General features: G+C 44.6%; 4 protein-coding genes across 9 annotated transcripts in view; 2 read left to right on the top strand and 2 right to left on the bottom strand.

The window, feature by feature from the left end:
* Positions 1 to 11,768, bottom strand: part of TTLL5 (tubulin tyrosine ligase like 5) — a 132,779-nt gene extending 121,011 nt beyond the window's left edge. Inside the window, 9 exon segments of the mRNA XM_061367422.1 lie at positions 2,299 to 2,383; positions 2,679 to 2,748; positions 4,538 to 4,620; positions 5,159 to 5,289; positions 5,859 to 5,965; positions 6,644 to 6,726; positions 8,387 to 8,496; positions 10,921 to 11,093; positions 11,681 to 11,768. Coding sequence (XP_061223406.1) covers positions 2,299 to 2,383; positions 2,679 to 2,748; positions 4,538 to 4,620; positions 5,159 to 5,289; positions 5,859 to 5,965; positions 6,644 to 6,726; positions 8,387 to 8,496; positions 10,921 to 11,006 — 755 coding nt within the window. The 5' untranslated portion in view covers positions 11,007 to 11,093; positions 11,681 to 11,768.
* Positions 1 to 22,696, top strand: part of ACYP1 (acylphosphatase 1) — a 428,968-nt gene that overhangs the window by 211,119 nt on the left and 195,153 nt on the right. The window lies entirely within an intron of this gene.
* ERG28 (ergosterol biosynthesis 28 homolog) lies at positions 12,057 to 14,285 on the top strand. 2 transcript variants are annotated; one of them, XM_061367420.1, is made up of 4 exons: positions 12,061 to 12,259; positions 12,376 to 12,466; positions 13,484 to 13,602; positions 13,780 to 14,285. In XM_061367420.1, the coding sequence occupies exons 1-4, from the start codon at positions 12,127 to 12,129 to the stop codon at positions 13,857 to 13,859; spliced, it is 423 nt and encodes a 140-aa protein (XP_061223404.1). In that variant the 5' UTR covers positions 12,061 to 12,126; the 3' UTR covers positions 13,860 to 14,285. The 2 variants fall into 2 exon arrangements, with proteins under 2 accessions (XP_061223405.1, XP_061223404.1); XM_061367421.1 differs by lacking the exon at positions 13,484 to 13,602 and having other exon boundaries at positions 12,057 to 12,259.
* The window catches only part of FLVCR2 (FLVCR choline and putative heme transporter 2), a 36,958-nt gene continuing 29,089 nt past the window's right edge, over positions 14,828 to 22,696 (bottom strand). For 2 of the 5 annotated variants that reach the window (XM_061367414.1, XM_061367417.1), the window contains 4 exons: positions 22,292 to 22,347; positions 20,154 to 20,251; positions 17,255 to 17,276; positions 14,828 to 16,141 (listed from right to left, as the gene is read on the bottom strand). In XM_061367414.1, coding sequence (XP_061223398.1) covers positions 16,133 to 16,141; positions 17,255 to 17,276; positions 20,154 to 20,251; positions 22,292 to 22,347 — 185 coding nt within the window. In that variant the 3' untranslated portion in view covers positions 14,828 to 16,132. Of the gene's footprint in view, positions 16,142 to 17,253; positions 17,322 to 20,153; positions 20,252 to 22,291; positions 22,348 to 22,696 lie in introns of those variants that run through there. The other 3 variants (XM_061367415.1, XM_061367419.1, XM_061367416.1) reach the window with 3 other exon arrangements.

Genomic DNA, 22,696 nt, shown 5'->3' with positions numbered 1-22,696 from the left:
TGTTGGCTGGAATAAGTTTATACCTTTCATCTGAAAGCATTCAACTATAAGTTTTGCTACAGACCTTTATCCATAGCTGACACAAAGCTGAAATTGTCTGGTGAGCAGCTGAAGTTCAGTAACAGAACTATAGCTATCTTCCAGAGTCAGGACAGTCCTTTGACCGGAGATAACATCTCATTACTCCCTCTACACCAGTCCCACAGTCATACTGGTAGAGCTCACTATATCACAGAGTAGCATTAAGATACCATATACTAGCTACCTCTCACAGACAGCTGTAAGGCAGGATGCAACTTGAAGGAAAGACTAAGTACCATTAGTAATACTGTGGTGTTCTGAACATGTTCCACTTGCCATGTATGTGGACAACACGCGCTCTAGCTTTGATTATAGTTTACACAAATGGAATCTAAGCACATTTAAGACTTAAAGATTTTGGAACACTGAAAAGTGATTTACAAGTACTACTGCCACATGGGAACTTACCCAGATGGAGAGTCCAGAAATATTATGAACAATGCTTTCGGATGAATACCCAGAAAGAAAACTTACTTGGCTGCAGTAAGTTTCTACCTATCACTCAAAAGGATTCAACTGAAAAGTGATTTTACAGTTGAATTTGAGTGCTCATGTCTTAAGCCATGCCATCCACTGCTCTCCCTTTGTCCCCTCTACATCATGTCATGATAAGCCTAACTGTGCAAAGAGAAACCAGACCTAAGGAAGTATCTAATCAAACATCATGTCTATGTTTTATATGAAGTCTGTTCCTTTTAAAGATCACTACATCTTATGGTTTCCCAATAGCACTCCTTTTCTGGTAGAGACCACCTACTTTAGAAATCAGTCCTCTTCTACGTGGAACATGCAAATTCAGTTGGTGAGAGGTAAGGAACGTGGAGCCACAGGATTCTCAAGCAAAACATGTTACTCTACTGTCAGAGACAAAAATGCTATTTATCATAGACTTTGCACACTTGCCCCAGAGTAGAACATTTGCCTCTTACATAGATGGATTTTTCTAGAAGTAAACTCAGTTATAGTAAGATCAGTAGAACTATCCTTAAGACATCAAGAATGGCGCAAATCATATTTGGGAGGCCTGCTATGCACTCCCCATTTTCAGAGCATCCTAGCAAGCTACTCATATGAATGATATTGTTTCCCTCCTCACTTGCCACTAACATTCAATATTGGCAACTAATAATTTAACTGCTGATTCCCATGCCAAGCACATTTAAGGCTCCTTTTCTGAAGCGAATATAGTTGTCAAGTTTTCCACTAACCAAGATGAGCTACCCCTTCCTGTCCCCCTTTAGGGAAACAATCTGTTCACATTGTCTTTGCAGGCAGGGGCACAGCACAACACAGCTGAAGAGTATCTGCTTGTCAATTTAAAGGAGGATATTTCTTCTAGGATCATTATTAATGTATCCTTTTGGATCCAATATCCACTTTGGATAAAGGTAAACTGGATTTAGTATCTGCTTAAGTCACAGCCATGCAGGCTTGAAACCCAGAGATATTCTTTCTGGTATGCCAGATGTGCTTGTAAGATTCAGCATTGCTTAAAACTGTTACAGGCAGTTCTACGATGATCTCTTCTCAAACACTATTACAGTTAAATTTCTGATCTGTTGGAAATTCAGAGAGGTGATTATTTCAAATGTACTAGTTACTATAGACAGGTATTTAGTTAAACCTCTTTTTTTTGGTAGGTAAGTGTTCCTTCTGGGAATCTTAAGTATCTTTCACAACTTGTATGCAAAAGGAAATTGACATCTTGCTGGATAAGAACAGTGAACTAGTCTAAATCCACCTACTCAACACTGTAGAAAACAAAAACACTGACCTGAAATTTAGAAGAACAATTGAAAGTAGTAAAACAAAAGCAAATTTAAACAACAGGTCTCCAACAGCTTTTCAGATTAAACAGGAATGGAGAATGTTTAGATTCCCTGCACCAGGGAGGATGGATAATTAGTGCAAAACCACCAAGAATCCAAAGACATCTCAGGCAGAACCCAACCCTGAAAGTGAAAACACCAATCATAGTGTGCATGGCTGTTCAACATTTAAGAGTTGAAAGCTTGCTTTATTTATTATATATGTAATAAAGTCCCTCACTTAAAGATCCTATAGTCTATATAAAGTTATGGACACAGCATGATGAGGCATCATATATTTAATCTTCGCAGAACTCCCCAACTGGTACTTCCCCCATTTACAATTGTGTCTAGATTACAGAGGCAAGCCAAAACATCTCTGGATCACAGAGAAAGAAGTTTTCCCTACCTGGCCAATCCTTCCTCATAGAGATAGATGACAAGTGGATCATAGGATGTAACCAGAACATAGAGGCGCACATCAAACTTGAAATCTGAAATACAGTTGTCAAGAGGCAGTGACTGTTAAGTATCTTTCAGACATCGTACCCCGATAAGGAATTTCAACAGACCCCGAGAGCAATATGCCATTATCTGCTATTGGCATAGGTGCCTGAAGCTTTCCCAGTTGAAAAGCTTCTAGATTTTAAGGAATTGTCTAGTTACATTTTTCCAGTATCAGAGAAAGACAGACCACCCAATTATTCAACTAAGTTCCTGCAAAGGTTGCAGAGATCCTCATGTGTGGGGCTGGGGGAAGAGACAAGAGCAATTCCTAAACATACATACCATCTATGAGCAAGGGGTTGCTGATATAACGAGAAACCAGGATGTTGTCTTCCAGGACAATCTGGCTTGGCTGCAGAAGAACAAAGAATACAAGAGTGAAAAAACAGGAGACTTAAGGAGTAAGTCAGCTAGATCAAAACCACCATTTTTTCCAGCCTTTCCCTCCTAAAACCATTCTGTGTCAACAACTATGTCTGAAGGGGGAGGAACCAAAATCAAATGAACACACACCACTGTCAGTCACAACATACTTAAGGTAATTAGATCCAAAACAGAAGTCTGGGAATGATTACATTGCTGGAGAAAACAAAAAAAAACAACTAAACATAATGCCATTGAATCTTCCAGTTCAGTGCTCCTTAGGGTAGGATACAGATTTAACAGCCATAAGGCACCGATTCTAAAACAGGCAGGAAAACACACGTAAGAAGTAACTGTCACTCAGTTTGCTTCTCAAGTGTTTAAGGAAAAAAATAGCAGAGAGGTTAAAAAGACACTGGAAGGATACAGCAGGTGAGCAATCACACTGAAAAAAGGGGAAAAAAAAGTCTTCTCAACTTGTGATCTTTACAGCTAGATCCTGTCCTGGTATCCAACAGAAAACCCTATATATGACAAATACACCACAAAGTCATGGGATCTGTTGAAAAGAGCTTTTACTTTTTGCTATTTATGAAACTTCCTCTTGTAACCAGTTTCAACTACTCATGCAAACAGTTTCTTGCAAAACATGTGGCTCTTTCACAAGCTGAAGAGAACCCCATCATCTTGCCTTTATCCAATTTTGCATGTGTTCACCCCATCACCAGCAGGAGCTGGTGCTCACCTCATCATAAGCAGGAAGCCTAGACATACAGAGCACACATATACAATGTAAGGGGAAAAAGGTCAACTTCCCTCAGCAAATCACACAACAGTGACTGACTGATTTATTATGGATCAGAGAAATCCAAAGCTTTGCTATTTTTTGGAGGTTTCTATTGTTGTTTTTAAACACTTTTGTGATGAGACTCCAGAAGACACTCACTTAATGGCATCACACTGAAGGAGATTTAAGTTATTGGGCCAAACCAGCTGAACTGTTTCTGGAACAGATATACACAAAGGGAGGCTGGTCCCAGAAGTGTCTTTTCCCCAGTTCATGGCTGCCTGCCACATAAGCCTGAGCTCATTCCTCTTTCAAGCAAAGAAAAAGCTGAGCACAGCTCTGGAAATACTTACCTCATACACTTGGCAAATTCTATGGGAAATAATCCAAGTAGGGAACAGATGAGGCAGCATGACCCCTTCAGTACAGAGAAGGCTAAAGGGGTTCAAGTGAGTGAAACCAAAATGACTCACCAGTCAGTTTTGCTGCTGAGAATATTTATTGGAAACCCCTCTTGTGTTTGGCTCCTGCCCAGATGTACGTGTTACCTATGACAACTTAACTCCCTGGAAAGCTCAAAAAGGGCAAAAGACACTATAACCAGCACATTGAATTCAAAGAACCACTCCCATTACACCTCAGTAAGGGCACACAGCTCTAAGATTGATACACTAATATTTCATTTTAAGGTTTCATTTTTATCTGGTCTTTTCCAGAAGCATGGTCTGTCCCAGGAAGCATGAACTTGCTGTTAATAAGCTAAGACTTGAAAGTGGGTTGCACGATAACAACAGAATACAAAGAAAGAGACTGCATTTGGTTACACAACATATGCCCAGGAGGAATTTGCCAGCTGCTGCTCGCCAATGTATGCGGTGAAATCCAGGGCAGGGCCAGTGTCTGGTTAGATGTTTCTGTACCCCTTGCGTGGAAGCTGGTATAGTTCCACAGACAATTTTACTAAAGAACAGTCCTTTTGCTGAATACTTACACTGTTTATGAGGTAGACACCTCGACCCCTGGAAGAGGCCACAGGCTTCACTATCCATGGACCTCTGTCCTTAGAATAGGTACCTGGTTAAAAGAAAACAGCACAAGTCTGAAACATTTTCCATTTTGCTTATTTACAGAAGAGCAAGAATCAAGAATGTTGTCTACAGCAAAAGCTTCAGAAAACTCCACAAGGAAATTAAAGTCTATTTTTTTTAATGTTCTATTTTACTTCCTCACCGCAATTATTACCGCCCATCCCTCAAGTCCCTCCTGCTGTGCCAATGGATTAATTTTCTTGCGCTATACCTCCTTTTGGCACTTCTCTCTTCAGAAATCCCACATATTAGGTTACTGTGAATTTGATCATCAATAATAATGGGCACATAAAGGCTCAATTCTGGACCCTTAAGCCCACATCAGCTTCTTGAGGACTTATGCAGGCACAAAGAAAGCAGTAGAGTAGAAATTACACAAAGAAACTGTGGGCCTTTTCCACTGTCTTTCTAGCTTCCTCTGATTTTGTTGCCTTAAACACTGGCATACTCAACAGGCTAGGATATTAAAAATAATTCCCTTTATCCCACCCATTTATCTTGCTTTAGGTCAACCATTCACTTACTGCAGAAGTTCTGGTACTCTGCTGGGAGGATAAAGGTCCGAGGTAAGATATGGAATGTTTTGAATCCATGGGCCAGCTGCATACGACTGACATTCTTGTACAGTCTGTCCTTCCGTGTCAGTTCATATGACCTGAAGTCCCAAAATAAGAGACTGTATTCCCCTGACACACGAAAAAAAACCAACCCCACACACATTACAGCAACCTTTTGTCCTAGTTACTAAAGCATTTGTAGCCCTGTAGGATGTCTAACCCTAACCTGCAACTACTCTTCAGTTTTATTGTCTCTATCCTGTGGCCGTATTAATATGCACATCCAAGACAGACTGAAGCACAGCAAACTGTTATAACAGTGTTTGTAAACTTCTGCAGGTGACATATGACTATTTCCATAGCTAAGAACCCAAAGCCCAAAATACTTATACCACCAAATACAGAAAAAGGAAAAACAAACAAACATAAAAACCAACCAAACAAAAAACCCAAATCCTGTATTCGGGCTACAGGCAGGCACTTCAACTCTCATACTATCTCCCCAGAAAGACCATTTACAATGAAGACAGCATGTGGCAGACGCCCAGTGCATTGGGACTTTCTGGTAACACGCATTCTCTATTTTTTTTTTTTAACTCTATCCATGTTCAGATTTTTTGCAAACCATCACAAAGGTGTTCAGCAAAACAAGATATCAAGGCCTTACCTAGGGAAGTGATTGACTTTCTGAATATCTGTAAGAGAACGCAGCAAGTGGGTCTTCAAGTGTGATCCTGTCCACATGAGATTGTAATCACTGCTACCAGGTTGCACCTAAAAAGCAACATAAAACCACCACACACATAAGAACACAACTGATGAAAAGCACCAACACTTGTTCTATATACTGTGACCTTATGTCTACAACCAGGGCAATTCTTGTTTCAGACAAATCTCCTTTATCCATCTCCAGTATCAGGGCGACTCTAGCCAGACCATTGTCCAGCAATCCTGGGAAATAACCATGTCATATTTTTCTAAACAAACATGTTGGGTTTGTTCTTTTTACAGGCTGTTTAAACACAAAACCTAAAGCACTTTAGATTTCTTCAGGAAACTTGTGAGACCAACACCTTAACCTGGTTTTATTCAGAAGAAAATCCACTATACATACACATCTTTCACTGTCATTAGCAGCACATGCGACATTCTTTAAAGCACGACATGTGCTAGAAGAGAAATGTAAAACACTACGCCAATGCTTATGTGAGCTTGCAAAAGCTAAGATTAGATCCTTTGGATCTTTCCAAGTGTGTGAGATGACGCTTTAAAAGCAAGAAGAGAAATGACATATGGCCAAACATCTGCATCTCTCTTTTCCCTAATTTTTCAGGATTAATGCTAAAGCGTACTTCTTTAGGAGACCAAATCACAATATATTGCCTGTCTGACTGGTAGAGTAACACAGCAACTTCTAATACCCTAATCAGATCTGACGTTTGTTGCACTTACCTCATGGAATCCATGGGCAGTCAGAATGCTTCGAACCAGACGGCCATCTGTTTGCACAATCTTATAGGACAAGTGGTAGCGTTCTGTTAAGAGGGCAAGAGACACAATATTAGAGTCTGCACCTGTGCCTATACTATCTGATCAGTATTAAAAATAAATACAGGACATCCTAACAAACACCCAGTTTGGGTTTGTTTTAAACAGCTCTTTACAGAGACTGCTCTATAACACTCCAAACACAATTTCAGCATTTTCTCTATTCGAATTTTGCGTTCCTAGCTGAAAGTAATCATCCCACATGCCCCTCACTGACATGGTTAGCTATATGTTCACTTTTTAGATCTTGAAAACTCAAAATAAACCACTGAATTCTTGTTCATATCTCATTCACCTATACTGATCTACCAATAAATAAGCTGCAAAAAAAAAAAAAAAAGCTAGAAATAAGGAAAGGACAAGGAAAGAAAAGGAGAAAAATTACTATCCAAGTAGAATGTCATAAAAACAAAAGCAGTAAGCAGCATTGGAGGTGGAAAATTAACAGAAAGCAAGCAGCAAGATCATAGGCCAGCTGCCATACAAAAGGATGTGGCAACACATAAAAGTTCAAAGAAAACAGAGGAATAAATTGCAGTGCTAGAATCACATGGAGAAGGCACTTTAAATTGGTTCAAACTGAGAATAGAAAAAAGAAGATTAAATTATACCTCAGGAAATATGCTCTACCAATTAAAGCAAGACTAAAGAAGAGAGTAAAAAGTATCATAATCTGGGATTGGACAAAGCTCAAGGGAATTTAACAAGTTGCACTATTCAGCAGCAGACTTAAGCCATGAAAAGCCTCTATCTCCTGAGAAAAATCAGACACACTGCACTCCAGTCAAGATACCAGTTACAATTACCATCAGCTTTTCTGTCACCATTCAAGTATGTATTTAATTCACATCAAAAGGATCAGGAGTTTCCACACACAAATCACCTTCTCCACCCCTTACCCCAATAAGCCAGAAGCATTTCTGCTTGAATAAGATATTAGAAATGAAGGCACCAATTACCTAAGAAAGGGAGAAGCAAGAGAAGAAAAGCAGTGTCATCATCTTCACAAAAAGAAGCTGAGTAGACTTAAGCTTTCCTCCAACTCAGCACATCCAGAATGAGCTCCCAGCCATACACACCCACAAAGTACCAACTCTCACAATCCAGTGACTGTTTATAACAACTCTTAGAGGCTCTCCCTTTTTTGACACTAGATGGGTTTGGTTTCCTCACCCAAATGCTGCCAGAGCAGCAATCATGTTTCTTATAGCCTTACCCGCAGTTGTGAGGCTGTAGATGCAGACATTTGTTACCAAAACTTACTACTGTTATTAACACTGTGGGACCGGCTGCTTCATATACCAGTGAAAACCACTCAGAACTCATTGCAATGATTAAGTTCTTTGCTACAGAGTAGCAAATTTCATCAGTTCGAGCATGGCCTCCAAGTTCAAACTGGAAGCAAGCAGTTCCAACTCAAAACCCATCAGGACCCAGGGGAGGGGCAAATATAAACAAACCTGTCACAACCCAAAGACATGATAAACATTTACCAGCTGGTCAAGTGTTTCTGACCACCTCAGTGCTCAAAGACAAGAAAGGACTGTCATTTCCTTCCTACCATGTCCTCTTCCCCACCACAAATAGAAGCAAATATCAAGGTAAGTGACTTCCACCTCATGCCTTCAAGCCAACAGTGGCACCTACCTCCAATTAGGCGGAGGTAGCTGTCATTGGTCAGAATGGCTTCTGCATGAAACACCAAGATGGGGATCCGCCTGCAGCCACCACCAGTCCACTTGATACACGGATGATCTCTGAAACAGCAAGACTGTCAGTATAAGCAATTGCTGAATCTCACACACAGTAGTTACTTACAATGAGGACACAGCAGTTCTCCATACTTGCCCATGCTTGCTCACCTAGCCTGTGGGCAGGACACAGGCAAACACTGTAGGAAAATAACGGAAGATTGGCGAGGAAGACTGTAAACATGCTTAAGTGACTTGCAGCTGGGGTGCAGGAGAAACACATATACCACCCTAATTCTTGTCTATCCTTGTGTGTTGACAAGTAGAACATCTGTGTTCAGATAACGTAAGCCTGTGATAGACTTAGAGGCACCCTATCAAACGTGGCTAAGATTCCTGCTCTGCTGTGGGAAAGATCAAAGCACAGTGCCAAAAACTACATCTGTGTGAATCAGTGAAAAACAGGCACAAATAGCAGGTTCAGCAAACCTCTAGCAAGAACTGAGCTCTGTGGTGCCTGTGTTCCCACTTGTATGCTTCTGCTGGGTGCTTCTTCAAGGATCCCCCAGTTGGTGGGGTAATGAAAATAAAAACTTATGTTTTGCATTTCAGCTGTGGCTTTGTGGTTGTTCCTGTGCCCTGCCTGTGTGACTCACACACAAGCTAGGCACCCTTGATACTCAACTATCCTTCCTTCGGGTTAGTCTTGCCAGTCTAAGCCAGAGTGCTGTTTAATTTGTATTTATTCTACTGAGTACAGTTTGTAAGAAAACCCATGAGTTTTCACAGCTACAGTTCTTGGATTTGTAGCCTGAAAACAGGATCTATAATTCTGGGTAAAACATAATTGATGGTATTCACAACCAGACCTTAAAATGCAGGTTCCAGTCTCCAATTTAAGAGCTGCAAATCAGTGCATGCTCCCTAGTTGTAATCCTGGACTCTAACGCACACAAAAAGGCACTCATACAGAGTACGAGAGACTAGAACAATAAATAAAATTCGTGTTTTTCCTTTTTAATTTCTGCCAGATGCAGTAAAATGCAAGCTCAGAATTCAGCAATCACACCCCAGCTAGCTGCTACAGGTTCTGAGATAACAATGATCAGTTCTGTCCAAAACAACAAGACTATAGTGGGAATTATCATCTCAGAGAAATTAAGGACACACACACACACACACAAAAAAAAAAAACCCAACACAATCTGTTACATAAAATCCTAAAGTCACAGAAAGAAAAACTGTCAACCTCTCTAAGCAAATAAAACTCTGAATGCTTATTATTTGCATAATATCTACACAGACAAGAAGAAACAAAAAGACCTGCAGAGATACATAGAAGCATTTGTCTATAGAAAGTGCAAAATCACTACCAAAGGTTTGGAGAAACTACAAAAGACAAAATACTTCCCACACTTACAACACAGGAACATACGTAAAAGGACAACTTTCTGATGCTAGGATAATTAAGTACTCTTACGTGTAACCTTGGTCATTCTAACCAAGTTATTACCATTATCACCCAGACAGATTAATTTCACAGCACTGCTTTCACCACCCCTACAGAAAAAATAAAATTAAAAAATTCACTACAGGGGTTTAAGTGGCTATTCAGGCAGGAAGGGACCCAAGAAGCTTCCAGAATTTATAGTACAGGCCAGAGCCTTATATAAGTTGGAAATGAGCTGAAGCAACGAGATGGGAGTTTATGTTAAGCCTGTCCTGAGGATTTGCAGTAAGGCTCAATCCTCCAGGTGACAGTCATTCATCCCTTTGTCACTTGATGCAGATACACTGTTGCAGATACATTCTAGATGTTCTGGACTTTTCCATCCACGAGGGTCTGGCAGGTCTGAACCAACTACTTGGTACGAAACAACATTCCTCTAAATGCCTTAAGTCACTGCAGTTTGCAACTGAGCACTCAGTAATAACATGCACCCAAAAGAAAGCAAAGAGGACATCTGAAAGTAGGTCCCACTAAAAGGGAAAAGAAATTCCACTCTGGAAAAGAGTAAGTAAAGATAAAATAAGTTACTAAACTAAGGAACAAACCACACACTAGTAAGTAATAAGAACTCTATGAGTTGATTTTTTAACAAGAGCTTTTGAAAAAGGACACAAAACATTGCATATCAGTCTACTGTAGAAAGTAAAAAATAAAAGAAAAAAAAAAGGCATTTATTTCCTTCATTTTCTTAAACATCATAAAGATTCCAGCTTCAGAACACAAGATGACATCAATGAAACTACAAGACTTTAGAGTAGCCAAGGAAGAGCCACTCCTCTAACCCTGATGAATAGATGAATATATTGGTCCTTTAGGGTATAAACATAGGTAGCCTGCCACAGACTTCAGGCCCAAACTACCTATCTTTTGCTTTATAAATAGGAGGAGGGTAAAGAATGTAACTGTCTTTTCAGATTAATACAAATCCTGCAGGAAGCACAGGGAGATAGAAACAATTAAGCAGTTGTTTTCCTACTTACTCCAACTCATCAATGACATCTTCTTCCTCCTCCTGCTGTAAGGATGAGCCAGTTTCCTCTAGACCTTGAGGAATCCCAGCTGGCATTTCCTCTGCGAGTTTCCATACAGCTCAGTCCCGGTAGCCTCTGAAACTCCTTCCTATAGATTCAAGGGATCTTGCAGGAGCAGTTGCCTGCAGTAAGGATTAAAAGCATGAATGCACAGCTGAACAGGACAGCAAGACAAATAAGGTAACTTAACTCCCACCTCCTGTCAATACATATTTCTCACAGAACTATTACCAAGCTTGTTACAGGCAGTAAATCGCCTACTAACCAGACGAGTGCAAGAAGCAGCATCACCTTCCAGCAGATTTTTCCCCACCTGCCCGTGAGAGTCATTCAGGCACTTACGGCTAAAGCGCGTCCTGCCCTGCCCTGCCCTGCCCTGCCCTGCCCTGCCCTGCCCTGCCCGCAGCCAAAGAGCCGCACCAGGCTGGCCAAGCCCGCCCAGCCCAGCCTAGCGAGAAACTCCCGCTCCTCCCTGGCGCCGAGGAAACGCCCAGGGCCAGCGCTTCCACGAGCACGGGAACAGCTCTGCGGCCGGCCGCTTCCGGAGGGGAGACTGGGGCCCGGCCTACACAGCGGCGGGCAGGCCCGGTGACCTCCGGCGGCCCCAGGAGAAACAAGAACCGCGGGGAGCGCCGAAGGGGCCACAACTCCTGCTCCGGTGCCAATGGCCCCTCGCCCTAAAACAGTAATCCCCTCAACTCACCCGTACCTGTTCCCCCATTACCCGGGGTGGGGCGCGCCGGGCCGGGTAACCGGACACCGCGGCTCAATGGCAACAGCCCCTCCCTCCGCTTCCCCGTTACCACAACAACCCACAGACTGACCCCGCCTCTTCTCCACTGCGCATGCGCCGGTCACCGACAGCCAGCGCGCAGACACAACAGTCCTGCCGGACCCCCAGCCGCGTCCCCGCCTACCGCCGCAGTACCACCTCCTCCCTCATGGTGGGCGGGGCCAAGGAGGGGCGGGCTCGCCTCCCTGGCGCTGAGCGATTCGATTGGCGGTGGAAGCCCTCTCGTCAGCGTGGTGCGCGGGTGGAGTGGCGCGCCTGAGGCCAATGGGAGTGCTGGATGGCGGCGTGCGCTACTGGAGGGGGCGGGGCTCCGGTAGCGGGTGGTGTGGTCCTTGCGGGCAGGGATCGTGCCGGCGGGGAGAATGAGTCGGTTTCTGAATGTGCTGCGCAGCTGGCTCGTGATGGTGTCGGTCATCGCCGCCGGGAACACGCTGCAGAGCTTCCGCGACCACAGCTTCCTCTCGGAGAAGCTGTACACCGCCAGCCCCGAGCTCGGTAAGAGCCGCGCCGGCGGCTGCTGTCTGGCCCGGGAGCGGCCTGCTCCCCGGCGGGGGTGGGAACGGCGGGCGGGGCTGTGCGTGGTTTCCATGTGCTCTCCCCTCTTTGCGCAGTGAACGGGCTCCAGGCTCGGACTTTCGGGGTCTGGACCCTGCTGTCATCGGTGATCCGCTGTCTCTGCGCCATCGACATCCGCAATAGGACGTACGTAATGGAGTGGAGGAGCAACGGGAAATCCATGGGTTTGTTTGCTGTCACAGCCTCAGCAGTAGCTCACAGGGCGGCGCGGAGGATATTGGGATCAGAAGCTGTGCCTCATCTTTCTATAGGGTTGAAAGCGTTCTCCCAAAAAAGCCTAAATAGCAGTGTGGGATTTATATGTTAACTGGTGCTCCCTCCTGCCTCTAAGGGGAGAGCCTGCCCATTTGAGTTCTGTTTCTTAGCTCAGGCAGAAATTAATAGAACTGAGAACTTAGGTCAAAAATTTCTGAGCTCCAGCTTGGAAAGCATCTTCGGATGGCATTGCTGGCCTGCTGACATTAACTAATTGCTAATGCTGTGGTCTGACTGATAGTGCTTCTTCTGTGACAGCCCAGCTAAAGACTGTGGCAGGTTGAGATGCCCCTTGAAGAAGTCTTCCACATGCTCTTACTGGCGGCTAAGGACAAGGCCTGAGGTGCAGCCTGATGCTGTGCTGGGAGGAAGGCCATTTCAACCCCACAGCAGAAGTATCACAGTATCACAGTATGTTAGAGATTGGAAAGGACCTCAAATGATCATCTAGTCCAATCCCCCTGCCGGAGCAGGAACACCTAGATAAGTAACTTAACCTGGCAGCATGTCCTTGGGTTGCTTGGGCTTGTCTGTGGTAGGGAGGTGGAGGGACTCAATTATCTGTTTTTAGGGGGTGATGACAGTGCCAATTCCCAGTGAGCCAGTTGTTTAAGATTGTCTCTTTTGGACCTGCTCCTTTTAACAGCTGTTGCCCCTAGAGGGTAGCAGAACACAAGTGGGAAGTTGTGTTGGGTGATGCAGCCTGGAGTCAGCCCAGTCCTGCCACCCTAGTTCTCAGTTCATCCAGTTCTCACCTTTAAGTGCCCTCTGTGCTACCACAGTGGGGACAGATGGGGAACCATGCAGGTATGTCTTTTTTCTACTCAGCCATGCTCATGTTCATACCATGGGATACATGATAACTTACTTCTTTCTGCTCTCCAACAGCCTCTATTACATCACACTCTTCACCTTCTTTTTGGCCCTTGTTCACTTCCTTTCTGAGGTCTTCATTTACCATACTGCAGCCTTGACAATTGGAATTATGGCACCCCTCATGGTAGCAAGTAAGTAGAGCTCTGCATCCTCTCCCCACAAACTCTCCTTGGAGCTGTGACCCCTCCCCCACCCCCCCGAAAAAAAGTCTATGGGGCTAAGACATAAAATCAGGGAGGCAGTAGTGGGAGGAAATACCTCATCCCCTGCACAAACTCATGCAAACTCATCTTGTGTCTCTGTCACAGGTTTCTCTGTTTTGGGGATGTTGATTGGGCTGCAGTACCTGGAGGTAGAAGCACTGTCACAGAAGAAGAAGAAAAACTGAAGCTGAGGGCCAGGTGTAGGTCAGCGTTGTCTCCTATCTTCACTGCCAAAACTTCCACTAAACTCTAGGACACCAGGCCCACTAGTGGATCGATGTTGGACTGTCAATGTCTCACCATTACCAAGTTTTTTTCTTGTCTGGAGAACATTTCAAATGACTGATGTCAAAGACCAAGTCCCAGAGGAGTTTGTGTTAAAGCTTGCAGGGGCCAGTTAGTGAGTGCCTCCCTGGAGAGCAGGCAATGTCTCGTGCACACCCAGTGCATTAAGGACTTCTCTTCCAGGGTGTGGAGGAGGTGTACAACAACCCAGGATCAACTGAACTCTTCAGACCAGAGAGAGAACACGTACTGCCCCTGGCACTGCTATGTAACTTGCATGTGTGTGTTCTTCAGGGGCCTTTCTAATAAATGGCAGAAAACTACAAGGCACTATGTCTGTGTTTCTGCCGCCCAGCAGCAGGTAAAGGATGTACAGCCTGAGAACAAACAGCAGATTCTGTAAAATAAACCCTTTCCCTGACTCCTTCCCACAAAGTTGCAGGTCTGACTGTTCACATCACACACAGGCACACACACAGAGTATTGCTCCAGCTCTTACTTCTGCAGCATACTGGTGACAGCAAACTGCATGCATCTGAGCTACCTTTGCTGTGAGTTAGAACTTACATAAGACACAGAAAACAGGATCAGGTTGCTTAGACCTAGGTGAAATAATGCCCAAAGCAGATGGGCAGTGCACAGAGGGCAGGAAGCAGCAGGATCTCCTAGCTCGGAGGACAGTGCATGTGCAGAAGAAAAACACAGAAGGGAGGTAAAGCACAACAGTAGCATTGGGCAGAATTCCTTTTCCATTCTGTAGAACATTTCAGGCTATTAAAAGAGCCAGATGTAGACTGTTTCAACCATTTAATATGAATGTGTCAGATTTCATTGTACACTTCAAACGTTTTTATTTTATATATATATATATATATATATATAAACACTTCTATTGAAAAGCCATTTTAGATACTCACCCTCAATCCCTATGAGACAGGAATTGAATCTTTTAACATGTCAAAGACTGCAGTTTCACACCCACACACAAAAGTTTTGTCAAAAATGGTATGTCAGAGAGGAATATTTTTATCCATTCTACCTGGTTGTGGCTTTTGATTTAAGGAGTATAAGGACACTTGATGTCTCCACCAGTGGAGGAATGCTAGAAAAGAAGGAGGATCTATATTTGTGTTAAGAGAAACAGCAGCATACAAAGTGGCAGTGTCTATGAGACACAAATGCTGGTAAGAGGGCTTCTCCTGTTCTCTTATTACAAAGTGTGAAGCTTCCATGCTGGAGCAGGTCTGGATTCCAATCTTACTCAGCCTTGGCTGGTTATCTCAATATAACACTTCACAAAAGTTTGTACGTAGCACTGAAACATGCAAAAGGCACTTTATCATTAAGGAGGAAGACACAGTCCTCAGCCTGTGGTTTGACTCATTCCTGTGGCTAGTGTAGCGATGAACTAGGCTTAGGCTACAGCTTCAACATAAGCTGCAGAACTAGTCCTTGTCTCGAGGTAGGAGGATTGGTGTCTCTCAATTATTCCTAACATATAGGAACATCAGGGCAACCTCAGTGAATTCCAAGCAGGGGTTTATCCACAAGAGTATTTCATCTGGGACAGCCATGTAATAAAACCAGAGCCAGCACTTGCTGGTGATGTGCTGAGGCCTCTACCATCGCCTGTGCAACACAGAGCATCACAGGTACCAAAGCAGAGCAATCCCTCATCCTGAGAGACAGCTGAAAGCTTTTCTAGGGCTGCTCACAGAGCAAGCATGGTCCAGCTTCTGCACTTTGTCACAGCTTGCCTGTGAGAGGAGAGACAGACACATCCAGGGTGCCACCCTCTTGTTCTCAGGGATAGCCTGGACCTATTCTCAGCTCTGTGCTTTTTCAAGCATACACGTTGGGGTAGGGGGGAAAACAGTGGGTTTTCCCAACTTTTCTTCCCAAGCAGAAAAGTCTCCAGAAGAGCAGCGTGCAGACATGTAACTGAAGAGAGCAACTACCTTCTTGTTTTGCTCTTTCACACTCTTCACTGGGCTCCTATCCTGAGGCTTCCCCCCACTCCAACACCACCCCTCCCATGGTGTGCATATAACAGGAGGATGGGTTTGGTAGCAAAGATGGGAATGAGGGGGACTGCATTCCCCTGAATGGAGCCACCCCTCCATTCACAGCTTTGATTCCTCAAGGACTATGGGATCAGTGCAGGCTTCTGGCATCACTTTCTGCAAGTCAAACAGAGAGAAACAACATGATTAGGATCCTGGCCGACCAGACCCAGGCTTCAGAGAGACTGGCTGGCCAGAAGCTGGCTAATTTGCAACTCCCTGCTCGATTGCAGAAATCCCCAACCAAAAACCACCATCCTGAGAGTGCACCTGGTTCCCTTCTCCAGATCCTTCTATTGCCCAGATATGGGGCACTGAGGCAGCAGGGCAGAGCAAGGGTCCCACTTCCCTCTCCCTACTTGGTGTAGTCCTCAGACCACAGTTAACACACAGAAGCAGTACAAGGCCCAGAGGTCAGCCCTACAGACAGCTCACTGAACGTATTTCACTGTGGCACAAGATCAGCCTCAAAGCTTCAGGGCCAGTTCCCTGGGCAAGGGAAGGAACTGGGAACTCCTTCATGTCATGGGGCAACAGTGTCTATGCAAGCACCACAGAGAATCTGTATGCCATGCTCCCTCAGGAGGCTCAGCACAGCAACTACCTCCACCCTGTCCTTACTCTGGCTTGCCTGAAGGTCTCTAACTCCCAGAGAGATTACTGGTTCTGCTCATTTTCATGTCTTTTCATCCCCACCCCTCATTCAGGACTGCCACCCTCTGCCCCACATCTTCCCTGTCCCCAGCCTGGATTTATGGCTGGAATAATTCCAGAGTGGTGCAGATAAGGCCTTCAAAGTTCATTACTTGTATCTTGAAGAGCCATAAGAAGTAAGAGCCAAACATACACAAGTTTGGGACTTTTCCTGCATAAATACTAGAGAAGAATTAGTCTGATTACTTGAACCCTCCCAAAATTTCTTCGCTTAACATAGAGGGAGCTGTAATTTCCCAGAGGAGGAGCAAGGACAACCAAAACTGCTGCCAGACTACCACCCTACCCTGGGCTGCATGAAACAGCCAAACTTTTACAACTCCAGCGTTCCTGGCTGGAGTTTGATGAGCTCTTCTACTGAGCCACTCTGGGCTGTGTTAGGATTAAACTGGAGACTTCTTTCTCCAGAGGATTTCTGCTTACAGTGAGACACCCCACTTGTCACTGATTCAGAAGACAGCATGCAGACTTGCAAGGGTAAATGTGGCATATCCCATGACCTGGGCTCTAAGTTAACTCACTGTGGGGCAAGACTGACATCTGAGGCAGGAGTCAGGGGTGCATAGGAAAGAGGTTCACATCCCCAGTGCAGTTCAAGAGAAGTCCAGGGAGCATGGAAGCAAGAGATAGTAAACAGTTTAATTTTGAGTAACCTCTTACACAACTGCAGGTAAAAAGGTTTTATAGAGGTCAGCAGCAATATCCCAAAGCAGAGGAGTGAGATCAGGAAAGCTTCAAAGAGGTGCCTGGCAGCAAAAGCCAGGAAGCGCACAGAGGGAACTCATAGCGGCAGGAGGGCTAGTGGGGTGCATGAAGTAGTGCCAGAGGTAGGAGTAAGGGGAAAGCTGCATTTAGGCTTGGGAAACTGCAACAGAATGCATTATGGAAGAACTCTGAACAGGCTCTGCAAACACCTGTGGGGTCTGAACACTACTCACCTGCTGAGGAGCTACAGGAAGAGAGGTTTTAGGAGAACAGCCTGCCTCGGGGCTCCACCACCTCCGGAAAGGAAGGCTGCCCTCACAGCTGGGAGTCACAGGGCTGGAAAAGGGTATGCGAACAGCCTGATCATGGCTTTGCGACAGGAGGAGAAGGCTGCTTGCCACACAGTAAGCACAGAAAGGGAGCAGGCAAGCCTGGGGAGCAGAGGATGCAGTACACATTGTGCCTACTACGCAAAACTCTTGGCAGTATTTCATTAGAGTAAGCATGCTACAACTTAAAAGGAACTCCAGTAAGCTACTGAGGGTGGATGCTTGACCTAAAGCCCTAAGCTGGTCTAAATCACAATGGCCTTGGGAGAAAAAGGCAACATGTTTTTTGGTACTACACTGAGATCCAGCTGATGCATCTTTGCATCCAGGCAAAACATATAACCAGCAAATAAGGTAGTTGGGCCTGATGGAGTCCTGACTTATCCAGGACATGGTTTGAAGACACAACAGAAATTCAGTCCTATTTTAAACAAATCCCTTGCTGTGGCTGTACACCTAGAGCAGGTCACTGGTCATCCAAAATCATCCACTCATCAGTGCTCAGCCCTGCTGGTAGCATTAACACTCCAGACAAAGTATTTTAATTTCGTTACAATTAAGAAACCAGGACAAAGTCTGAAACCATTTACTGCATATGCATACTCTCTGCTATCAAGAATAGATTCTTCATACACGCACATGTGCGTGCACACCAAAAACTCCATTTATCTACCACTAAGATAAACAGTGTAAGTCCAGCACAAAGTAGTCTCAAGTGCTTTGAACACACATAAATCAAATCTGAAAGTTTCAAAGAGGCCTAGCAAAGCCTGGTTTGAACTTAAATGCAGGCCTGCCATTTTGGAATCCTTCACTCTATAGGATAGCTGCCTTCTTAAGAACCCACACAAGATTGAAAGTATTTCAAACAAATGTTGCCTAAGGCTTTTCTTGAACAATTCACTCCCGAGTCAAAACAATCCATGGAAACTCAGCAAAGATACTTATTTCATAATGCAAAGCACAGGAAGTTTTGCATGGATGCTGGAAACCAGGAGCAGATGAGCGAAAGCCATATGCAGCTGAATCAACTGCCCCTACTATGAAACCTTGAGGCATAATGTTGGAATGGCTTCAGATGGGATTACAACAAAGGCAGCCCACAAAGAGACTTATTATAATGTAAAACGGGCATTTGATCCAAGTGTGCTGAGACACAGAAAGCTAACCCTGCTGGCACTCTCTGAACTGAGGCAGACTGAAGTGGGAGGATTGCTGGAACCACACTCCTGCTTTATTACTAGAGGGCAAGATGTCCACAATATCATTTGGCTAATTTAGTTTCCACTACAAGTTCTACTAATTGCAATATCTGTTTAATTATAACTGTAAGCAGATAAGGGCACTCATAGAAGACAAACTGCTTGTGAACACAAGGCAGGTCCTGCAGAAAGGGAAACATAATAAAGCATGGACACAGCGGCCAAAAGCTCTGACAGGTGGCTGCTAAGAGGCTGATTCCTAGACAGAGTCTCAGACAAATGAACACCAAAGATCTACCCTGCTAAAACTGCCTCAGACTGCAGCACAGGCACAGCTTCTGAAGCACTCATCCTGGACTCAAATCTTTCCCTGTCCATGGGACTCTTCCTTACGCTTGCATTAAAGTGTGGCAGCTACCCATTTCCTGTAGCACACACTGTAGTGTTAGCAGGATTGAGGCTGTTCTTCCCAACGGACTCACTCTGCTTTTGCCTGTTAGTCCTGTTGATTGTGCCAGTGATACACACACTCAATGAGCACCTTGAAAAGCAAAGGGTAGCGTGGTTAATTTGGCAGATCAGCCAGTCAGTGCAAAGCAGAGGACAGTGAGTAATAAAGCATTATGCCCCGAGCAACAGCTGAGAAAATGCCAAGTGCTACTGAGATTCACACATCAGCAAGCATAGAGTTTTACAATTTTCATTCTTATACCAAAAGGCACCAACCCAATGACTCTGTTATTGCTAGATGTTTTTAAACTTCTTTCTTGAAGTTGGCCATGCATCCTGGCTGTGATCAAGCCAACTCTTCTACAGGGCTCCTGGTATCACTTCCAGCCAAGAATCTGGACTGTAAAAGTAATGTCAAAAAAGATTCTCCAAATGCCTCTACCTCCTCTCCCTAGTAACCTACTGACAATTCAGATCTCCATCAGCTCCAGCACTAGGTTTTGCCTTGCTACACTTAGCTGAATCTCTATGCCCCTATCTGACATGAGTCTGGTGGGATTCTCCACTCTGCTGGTGAAGCCTGCCTTGTCTTTCCTCTCAGATGGGTAGCTGAGAAGGACAGAAAGATTCTCTACTCTGTGGCCATTGCTATCACCCCAGAAGTGCCATTGGCTTGGTGCCTGTACCAGCTGTACAGTGTTCAGAGAAGCAGATTAGTGTGATTCTCCTACCTTTGTGTATGAGCTAGTGAGCAGGAATGGGAATTGATGGTGTTAGGGTTACAAGCTACAGTCCCATAATCCATGATCTGATTGCTGCCTTGGAGTCTCTGTAACAACACCCACAAGTCACCATACCAGAAAAGCTGGAAGCAAGTAGGGAGGGAAATGAAGGGGGAAGGGGGAGGGGAGAGGAGAGATAAAAAAAAAGAGGAACAGGCAAAGCAAGAAACTAGTAAAATCATGTGTAAGTAAAAGCATGTGTAAGACAGCTATCTCATGTAGAAAAGTTCCAGTACCTGACTCCAGAGCACTCCACAAAGGCAGCACAAAATGCCCAAGCCCCACTGGCTGCTCCCCTGACTGAGGCATGCATGTTAGCGCAGAACACCAGGTTCAGTCTACCTTCAGTTTCTTGAGCACTTGGGGTTGTTAAGCTTGAGAAGCACCCAGGCGAGTTCAGCCTTGTGGTGGACACATTTGGGGGTGTGGTGGGGTGTCTGTCATGACTCCCTCAAAGCATGAGTCCTCAGGGGGAAAGAGCTGCCAGTGAAGTTTTTGCCTGACTGAGACCTGTTACCTCTCACACACCCCTCTAGTTCTTACTGCTGTCAGTTCTGGGGGCTTTTAGTATTATAGAAATGATACCTGTATCACATTGTCGCTGGGCTCAATGCCCTCTACTCTCCAGCAGCAAGCTTTTACAACTGTATTTATACAAAAAGATTTAGACTAAAAATGGCTTAAGTAAAAGTGTACAGTTCATCTGGCGAGAGAAGTGATTGACAAAGGGAAAAGGCCTTACTACTACTAAGCATCATGCCAGAGAACCTTGCTATTTCCTGAGCCTTTCACATACATGGTATGAATTAACTCAGTGCCACCAGCACCTCTCATTACAACCCTGCTGCCTCAGAGCTTGCAGAGGATGGTTTGGTCTTACAACTCATCTTTTGTCTTTGACTTCAGTAGTATTAATTGCAGGATACAAGCAGCTTTCCATATATTAAAATAGACTGGTCTTTACCCAGGCTCAGCTTAGCTAAGTGTGTTCCAATTAGTCCCATTCACACCAGAATTCTGGCATAGCTGTTGTCTTCTAGTTGTCCCATAGACCGTGATGCTCACCACTGCTAAAATCACCCAAACCTGCAAGTCTCAGAGCAGGGAAAAAAAAAGCAGGCATTCTTCTTAAGTTATGACAGTGGGGCAGGGGGGGAGCTGCTTTATCCAAACCAGACAAATTGTAGAGTATTACCCCAACCACGCCTAGTCTAGAATTATATTTGCAAGAATTACTCAAGGTGACATTAATTCCCTTCACTTATCTTACTGTCTTTGTGCTCGGATAGTTCAGTAAAAATAAATGAAAAAATAGAAACCAAAATAAAAATAAAAAGCATATATTTTGTAATTGAAAATCCACCTCCCTGAGCAGCCAGTCGGAGCAGAGCAAGACGTTCTGGTCTCTCTCCAGATCAGACTGGTTAGATTAGCTGAAGGAAGGCAGCACTGTCTTCTGAAGAGTGCTGACTCGAGCCAGCAGAGAACTGAGCTTATGCACTTGCTAGTCATGGTTGCTGATGGCTTCATGAATGTTGAGTGGATGTCTCTGCTAACATCCTAGAAGAGGAGCCCAGAGCAATAAGAAAGAGAACCTCAACCACCAGTCCCCTCCCTTTTCATGAAGGGAGAGCTTCTAAGAGAGTCGGCAGCTGAGGACAGGGAATAAGGGGAATAACCTGCCTTCCCAGGGGCTGGAATGACAGTTACCCAGCTCTAAACAACGGCAAAGCACTGGTAGGCTCAGTGCTTTGTCAGGGGAGTGAAGCAAACAAGCACTGTCCTATATCCGATCCTAGCTGATACGAAGATGTGTGAAGCCCTGCACACGCTCTGAGGACCAGAGCCTACAGATTCTGTAGTAAATAGAGACCCCAGCAGCTGGCAGAGCTGGGATTACACCACCTGTCTTAAAATGCCAACAAGGAGCTTCCCCACGGGCTAGGCAAAAAGTGGTGGGATAAAAGAATCACAACTGCAGTCATAATTTGGAAAGGGCCATTCTCATTCCTAGAAAGGAGAGAGGTTGGGTGTTATCCTAAGCAAATAGCAGGGGCACAGCAGGAATTGAAGGAGGATTTACTCACTGTTTGTTCGTTATCCAAATTGGCCTGCTGTCTTCGGAGATCAGCCTTAATGAATGCTGGAAAAGACACAGGAAGTGAGATGTGAAGGCAGTTAAGTCACGATGCAAAGTCCGTATCAATTTCTCCAGGACTCAGAAGGGCACCACAGGCCAAAGAGTAGACAGGAACATATTATGGTGAGCAAGGGAAGCCATTCTCCTGAATGAGGCAGAGAGCTTTTCTGAAACAGGCAGGATAGAGACTCCTTACTGCACCATGTAGAAGGTGCATCTTTGAGACTCCAGCCAGCAGACAGGGCAAGAAGCCTTGGATCTTCTCTTAGCACAGACCAGATGCTTAAAGGAGCACAGCAGCTACGGGACTGCTCTGTGGGTCCTGCCCTTTTCTGCAGGCACCACTACACAC

Source organism: Neopsephotus bourkii, unplaced genomic scaffold (genome assembly GCF_033783945.1).
Source record: "Neopsephotus bourkii isolate Nb327-2 ecotype Australia unplaced genomic scaffold, CSIRO-AGI_Nbou_v1 NB_1376, whole genome shotgun sequence".
In the NCBI taxonomy this organism is placed as follows: domain Eukaryota; kingdom Metazoa; phylum Chordata; class Aves; order Psittaciformes; family Psittacidae; genus Neopsephotus; species Neopsephotus bourkii.
Note: the sequence above shows the minus strand (reverse complement) of the source record. Positions and strands in the feature narration are given on the sequence as shown.